Below are 8,297 nucleotides of genomic sequence, written 5' to 3' on the forward strand. Positions count from 1 at the left end.
TCTGCTCATACTTGTAAACAACCAACACACTTTTCTTTACTTAGAAAGATCGATCAAGACGCTCTATCATTGTAACCAATTTACACCATTAATAAAAGAACAAGGCAGGGACGATTGCTTCCTCCCGGGGTTTTTATGCCGGCAATCCATAAAGGATTAAGGGTTTTTCCTCGATAACAAATCTCGGTGTTCTTTGTTCCTTTCTCTTTATTTTCCGCATTTATTTACGTTTATCTTTCTTTATCTTGCTTAATCTATCTTATATTTGATTATATAGTTATTTGCGAAATCTTTTGACTACCTTCTTTTGTTTAAGTCGACATAATCTTGATTTATCATACTTATTTTAAACACATCTTTGAATCTAAACCAATTTTACAAGCCCTTAACCTCACGAACAAAAGTTTGGTTACATAATTGATCTAAGTTTTCAAGGTTGATTATCTTGGATAATTTTTGACCAAAACAATGTTTAATTTGATAATTTAGAGAAATTGGTAGTTTTGATTGGTCAATAGACGTTTGGTCAGTTGCCTTTTAGTATATATAGAAAGATAAAGATTTTAAAAAAATATGTTCATCAAAGATGTTTATTGTGACCTACTTATTGATATATTTGAATATTACAAAATCATAATTTATCCATCAAATTTATAGATTGTGACATAATTAGCAATATTTGAATATTAAAGAATCATATTAGGTCACATTAGTTTCTTTTAGTATTATACATGGTGCATTAAATTCTTATTTTATATTATTAAAAATAATATATTATTTTAAGAAAAAAATATCTTAAATATTTTAATTAAAACAAGACAATGTTATATATTTTTTCTATAAAGATTATATTTTTACATATTTTTTTTCTTATATGTCACGACAATAAAGCAACTACGTTATATATTAAGTTAAATATACATTAAATTAAATATTAAATAGGGGGATTTTATTTGTTTTTGTTTCTTTATTAAAAACACTAAAAAAAGTTAGAGCTTATCTGGATCCGATAGGAAAAAAAAAACCTCACTCAAACTTCTTCCCCAACCTCTTCTCAATTGAGCCTAATCCTTTTTGGAAATTTTCTTCAAAGCATTCAGACACAGTTAGATTAATCTTTGTTCTCCATTCAATTTTGTATACGATTGATTATGAATACAGTAAACACTAAACCATAAAAAACCCCAATTCGTGGTTGTTGATGGGGATGATGCTGGCGAGATGTTGTTCGAGGAAACACTTATGTGAACAATATTGGTTGAATTTATTTGCTGTATGGCTGAATTTATGCTAAAGGATTGACTGCCCACAAACTGTTTGCTATAATGCCTGAATGAGAAAACTGAGTTCATTCATCAGCAAGCTCTTTTTACCGGTTACATATATTTTCGTTTTATAGTTTACGCTTCGTTTTCTACTATATAGGATGTTCACCTATTCTGGGCCAAAATTATTATATACATAATACATAATCGATCATATTCAGTGACCTTCATTCTTATATTTATAGTTTATGCTTCAAGGTACTATAAACTAATACATAATCGATCCATTCTGAAGCTTTATTGGTATGTTGATAATGCAATTTTCTCTTTAGATGTTTATGCCTGATTTTGGATTCAAGTTATTTGTATTGAAAAATTTAGAGAATTGAATCATTACTTGGACCCTCATAAGGTTTGATGAGGTACGGAATGTTGCCTTTCGCATTACATTTCACTCATGTTATATAGGTAGAACTTGTGTGTATAAGTAGCGTACTACATGGATTAAAAAGTGGTGGTTAATGATCTCTTTGTTTTGGTAATCTTTCATGATGTGTTACCTAGGAAAAATTAACTATCGATGGTGTGTTTGGATGCATATTTTCAGACCAACTATTAAAACATGTAGAGGTAGAATTATAGTCTAATAGCTGTAACAATCAGTTTCTTTCGGTGAGCCGATAAGGCAGTATACCTTTATAAAGCTCCAAAAAATGCACCAATATGTCATACTTGAAATTTATGAACATTGAATATTTAGGCTAAACCAACTATTGTGGTATTGTACATTGTGATATTAGAATACTAGAATCATATATGGAGGTAGACAGCCACATGACCTTCTTCTACTTAATTCTCCAAACAGGTGTCAAGCAGATGCATAGCGGAAATATCTAATTATACTTGAGTTATGTTTATATGTTTATTTTGAATGTGGATAGTCTTCATCCAGCGGCTGATTATCATGCTGCAGCCCAAGTTGTTGATTGTTGTGTCATTTATGTTTGGGATTTAATTATGTTTCTTATTCTTTTTCATAAAGCTTTAGGATATAAAGACGAAAAAATACATAGCGGAAATATCTAATTATACTTGAGTTATGTTTATATGTTTATTTTGAATGTGGATAGTCTTCATCCAGCGGCTGATTATCATTCTGCAGCCCAAGTTGTTGATGGTTGTGTCATTTATGTTAGGGATTTAATTATGTTTCTAATTCTTTTTCATAATGCTTTAGGATATAAACACGAAAAAAAACATTCACTAAATTGGAGGAAATGTGGTTGTCAACTTGCTGCTAAAGGAATTAAGCTTTAAACTCCTTGGACCATAATCATTATAGGCAACTAATTCATGAAATTTTGCTATTATAGCTAATGCGTTGTTGTTGATTTTCTAAATCTTAAAGAGTCGATTATGAATTTTGAAGCTCCTGCTGAATATGAGAAAGAGGCCCCTGCTCATTTTATGGATGCTAATAAAGTAACATAACATTCATCAGCCGATAATGCAAATGGTGTTATCGACCACCCAATACATTTGTCAGCGATGAAGTAGCAAGCCAGCAAAGCAAGCCAGCAAAGCATAAGAGAGATGGCTAAACATCGTGAAAGCAGATGACTAAGGCAGACAATGACGAGAACAATGTGGCTGACCTGCAAGGTACTATACTTGAAGGTAATAAAAGTGTTAATGAAAAGGCTGACGATGAGAAATAACTGACTTAAGTTTCAGGCAGCTAAAGAGGCAGCTCAAAGCCTCAACAATAAAACGTAACAGCAATACCAACAAAATATGGCGAGTATCACATATATCTTTACTAATCCAAGGCTTTTTATTTAGAGCTCAAAGTATTCTAATATTTGTGCTGTTGAAAGATGAACATGTGGCTGAAGGAAGACCTTCTTTGCAAGTTGTGTGCGACAAATCTTTTGCAACAAATATGTTATACATATATTTTGAATCTTCCTGTCCAACTGACGGGTCTAAAGACTAGTTAATATATAGATTGAGATCCTTTAAAGTTGAAATGGACTTTATAGGTAAAATTGATGAAGGTTGACCATTGGATTAGAAATCAATGGTCGAAATTAAAAAGTTATTTATAAATTTTAACTCTTGATTTTAATCCAAAAGTCAAGATTACTCTAACTTTACTAACTTTAGAGGATATCTATCCTTAATATATATTATTATAAATTACTTTCATTAATTAAGGGTATTATATGTATATCAGGTGAAAATATTTAAATTAAATAATTGAAAGATGTATTTTTGGTTTTTTAATAATTGAAAGTTATAACAAAAAAAACATTTACTTTATTGATAGTATAGATGTAAAATGTTCATTTGAAAACCAAAATTTATGTGAAAACTAGTAAACTAACTAAAATACACTGTGATTTGAATTTAACACAAATGTGATTTGAATTTAACACAAATGAAGAGACTGAATATTTGAGTTGATTAAAAATATTTTGGCTTATAGATCTTAGAACATGTTGCGTGGGGAAGAGGATTTCTTCTAGAAGGGGTCTTGGGGTAGAGTCTCTTCATAAGGTTTCTCGTATCCCTAGTGTTTCCCTTAGAGATGATTACGATAGAACGTGGATCGTTGATCAAGGTCTGCGCGCATATTACCCACTTTGCATCATTGTGGGTACTCGATCTGTAATAACTTACTCATCCTTCTATAAGAAATATATTTAACTTCACTCAATTTAAAAACATAGAACTGAACATACTACACAACCTTATTACTGTTTGTACGTTGTGTCGCAAAGAAATGATGCAATTGTTTGTACAACATCATACATTGTAGGCCTTTTTTCGGGGTTTGAATTAACACATCTTTTCGCTAGAATCAATATTGGCGTTATAACTTTTTTGATATCCGGGAGCAGAACAGGAAGACGTTGATCTATCAAATCTTTAAGGTCAACCTTGTCCTTCAGCTGTGGAGATATTAGAGAAATTATTGTATCACCTGGATGCTCTCCTTTGATGACTTCCAATGCTAAAACACCGAAGCTATATACATCACACTTTTCTGTTACCTTCATTGTGTGAGCTAATCTGCAAAAGTTAAAAAAATTAAACACACGATTAATGTCCTTAGAGCAGTAGCAGTGCCACCACAAGTGGCTCGTCATCAACTTGTTATCCCTTCGACCAGGAGTCACACTATTCGTGGTTGCTAACATGAGTTGTTGAGTGGTTCTGTTCTGTTTTGTTTTGTTTTTTTCTTTTCTTTTCTTTTTAGATCTGACAGTGCGGATTAAATAAGTGGTGGGTTTCTAATGTGATGCCGAGAGAGACTAGTGGCGGGAGCCTGGGAGGTGCGCTGCTAGCTAGTGCTCTTAAGGAAGATACGTGTTAATTTGTGTAAATACATTAGTGATGATAAAATAAATGTACCTGGAGCAAGGTATCCATATGTTCCTGCTAAGTGACTCAAATTCGAAGATTCTTGGTTCAAGATCTTTGATGTACCAAAATCGGACACACACGCTTCATAATCTTTATCAAGCAAAATATTTTTGCTTGATATGTCTCGATGAACGATAGGAGGTGAACAATCATGGTGCATGTAAGATAAAGCGTATGCAACACCTTTGATGATGTTCACCCTTTTCCCCCAATCTAAAATTTGAGCAGTGTTGTTGTTGCTCAAAATACTAGCTAGACTACCCCCTTCAAGATACTCATAAATCAAAAATGAGTTTTCAGCATGTGAACAGTAGCCAAGTAGCTTTACAATGTTTCGGTGACGTATTCTGGTCAATGCTCTGATCTCGTTCAGAAAGTCCATACGATTGATTAACTCAGAGGATGCATACGAGTAAAGTCTCTTTACCGCTACAGTATCACCAGATGTCAACCTTGCTTTGTAGACACTTCCGCACCCACCTTTACCAACGCAATATGCTTCGTTAAACTCATTGGTTGCCTTTAGGATTTCTTGGTAAGTCTCCCTACCATCAAACATTGAAATCGAAAAGAAATCCTCGATATAAATATTTTCATCTACCATTTGTGGTGATGACAACATTCTCTTCGATTTCCATCTACAGAAAACAAAAGCTGCCATGAGACCGCCAAGTAAAAGGGCTCCAATCAGTGGAAGTGAAATCGTGAGTGCAAGCTTGCGCTTCTTGTTCGAGGCTTGCCTTGCTGATGCACATTGTTTCAGTCCGCTGACATCACCACACAAACCTTTATTCCCTATTAGTGCTTCTATAGAAACATTACTAAAGACTTTGCTATTGGGAATAGGACCTTCTAACTGGTTGTATGATAGATCAATATTCCAGACGGCATTCACTGATTCCAAACTCTTTGGAATATAACCAGAAAGTTTATTATGTGAAAGATTGAGGTTTTCCAAACTACTTAGACCAGAAAATCCAGAAGGTATCTCACTGGTGAGTGAGTTGAGACTCAGATCAAGAATAGATAGTTGATACAATCTACCTATTTGCTCTGGAATTTTATCCGTAAATCTGTTGTTGCTCAAGTTTAAGCTGAATAAATTGGACCAATTATCTAGAAAGGATGGAATTGACCCGTTCAGCACATTCATGGAAAGGTCTAGCAACGAGAGGTCAACTAGCAATCCTAGATCAGGAGGTACGACACCAGACAGTTTGTTATTGCCTAAAAGAAGTACCCCCAACTGAGTCAATCTTCCAAGTTCTTTAAGTATCTCTCCAACCAAATCGTTGGAAGAGAAATTAAGTACTTCTAGTTGAAGAGAGTTTCCAAGGGAGGCAGGTATCTTGCCACTGATTTGATTCCCTCCCATCTGTATCGCAGTTAAGTTCTTGCACTTACTCCAGCTATCTGAGATCTCACCGAAAAACTTGTTGTCGGTGAGGCTGATGTAATTGAGGCGTGGATAGATACCAAAGCTCTCAGAAACATCTCCAGTGAGCTCGTTTCTATCTAGTCGTAGTCGGATCAAGCTGGAACAGTTGTACAAGCTCTTGGGGATTTGACCGGTCAGTTTGCTGTTGATGACTATAAGAATCTCAAGTTTCCCTCCGTTGCAGATATTATCGGGTAAACTACCAGTAAAATTGTTCCCGCTAATTTCTATTGTAACTAATTTCAGCTTCCCTAAATCTTCTGGAATAGGACCAGAAAATTGATTAACCCTGAGATTCAGAATTTTTAAATTTTGTAGGTTACCAAATGAATCTGGGATTGAACCATTGAGTCGGTTTTCACCTAATTGTAGACTAGAAAGGGATACCAAATTTCCTAGCTCTTCTGGAATGGGACCAGAAAGTTTGTTTTGGTAGAGACGAAGAAGATAAAGGGATCTGAGCTCACCTAAAGACGTAGGAATTGGACCAGTGATATCATTTGTTTGTAGCTCAATACGTTCAAGTAAGACCAAAGTACCTATTTCCATGGGGATTGATCCATTTAACCGATTATTGGCAATAATTAAGTCGGTTAGCTTCTTTAAATTGACAAAAGTAGTTGGAATAGACCCAGTGAGAAAATTGTTGTGCAAATAAAGCTCATTTAGATTAGAAAGGTTTCCTAGTCCAGAAGGAATGGAACCAGAAATACTATTGTCGTTGAGACGAATATAACTAAGATTGGACAACACATTGAAACATGTAGGAATTGAACCGGAAAGAGAGTTATTACTCAAAGCAAGCAAACTTAGGGACCTTAACTGACATATGGATGGCGGAATCAAACCATTTAACTGATTGTTATACAAGTAAAGGGTGACAAGATTTTTTATCTGTCCAACTCCCGGTGGAATTATCCCGGAAAATTGATTAGAAAAAAAATCAAGATAAACAAGTTTAGACAGGTAACGAATTTCAGAAGGGATGTTCCCAGAAAAATTGTTAAAACTAAGCTCAAAATAAGCAAGATTCGGAAAAGAAGAGAACGAGAAATTATCAAGTGTACCACTTAAACCGGACGACGATAGGTTCAATCTGTTAATGCTCCCATTGGAACTACATGAAATTCCAAACCAATTACATGGAGACACTTTACCTGAAATGTTGTTCGGATTTTTGTCTGTCCATGAAGAAAGAAGAATAGTGCTATTGTTTTGGTTATAGAGGCTTGCTTTCCATCTAAGGAGGGCATCAACTTCATCACAAGAACCGAAATTAACAAAAAGAGATAAGAAAACCGTAACAAGTAATAAGAATATTGTTGAATGTAAGAAGGCCTCTTTAAAGGATAGAGGTCCCATATATATATGTTTTGTTTTTTTATATGCAACTTGGATGTTCTTTCCGGCAATTTATATAAGTGCCATTTGATAGACAACTCCACCCATTGAGTAAAACTCGGGTGATTCAATGAGGCGAGCTGATATCGTTATCATACTACTTGCTTATGGAAAATGCAAACCATTATCTAATACAAAGATATATTAAATATCTATATTATTTAAACTTGTCCTAACATTCACAAATAGACTTACTTTAATTTATCTAATACTCCTTGCTTATGTTACAAATCATTTACTGATGTTAACAAATCGTATTACGAGTATATAACATTTGTTGTATGCACTAGTCTAAGTTTATGTCTAAATACTTAATTAATGAATTAGATTATAGATGTTTTCCAGAAATCATGATTTCATATCACAAATTCGTGTAATCTACCGTTCTAAAAATGCAAAATTTTGAAAACTGTAACCTAGAACCTATATATAGGGGTTGAGTATATTGTAAAACTGACGCAGACGGAAATTAAAGATAGATAATGGGACATGTTGATTCAAAAGAATGCCAGGAACAATTCTTCTAATATTCGTTGATTCGTAAGAATACCGAAAATTAGGGTTAAATCAAACTATACACAAAGATAGAGAGAAAATCAAATTTTTGTAATATCATCCAACTGATCAAATTCTAGGTTTACAAGAACATAAATAATGCAGCAAAATTCGAATGGGCCTAAACAAACAAATGGGCCGAAAGTTATATTGAAAAGAAAATCCAAATAAACCCGAAAAACATAGAAAATGGTCCATAACTCATAGAA

The 8,297-nt window shown here is 33.8% G+C and overlaps 1 protein-coding gene across 1 annotated transcript; it reads right to left on the reverse strand.

The window, feature by feature from the left end:
- Positions 1-3,984: 3,984 nt before the first annotated feature.
- On the reverse strand, positions 3,985-7,494 carry LOC122586724 (MDIS1-interacting receptor like kinase 2-like). Its single transcript, XM_043758713.1, has one exon. The coding sequence runs from the start codon at positions 7,492-7,494 to the stop codon at positions 4,612-4,614; it is 2,883 nt and encodes a 960-aa protein (XP_043614648.1). The 3' UTR covers positions 3,985-4,611.
- Between the last annotated feature and the right edge of the window lie 803 nt (positions 7,495-8,297).

This window comes from Erigeron canadensis, chromosome 2 (genome assembly GCF_010389155.1).
Source record: "Erigeron canadensis isolate Cc75 chromosome 2, C_canadensis_v1, whole genome shotgun sequence".
Lineage (NCBI taxonomy): Eukaryota > Viridiplantae > Streptophyta > Magnoliopsida > Asterales > Asteraceae > Erigeron > Erigeron canadensis.

Bases quoted from the DNA above. Each gene is read 5' to 3' on its own strand.
- LOC122586724 (XM_043758713.1), bottom strand. From the start codon at position 7,494: ATGGGACCTCTATCCTTTAAAGAGGCCTTCTTACATTCAACAATATTC.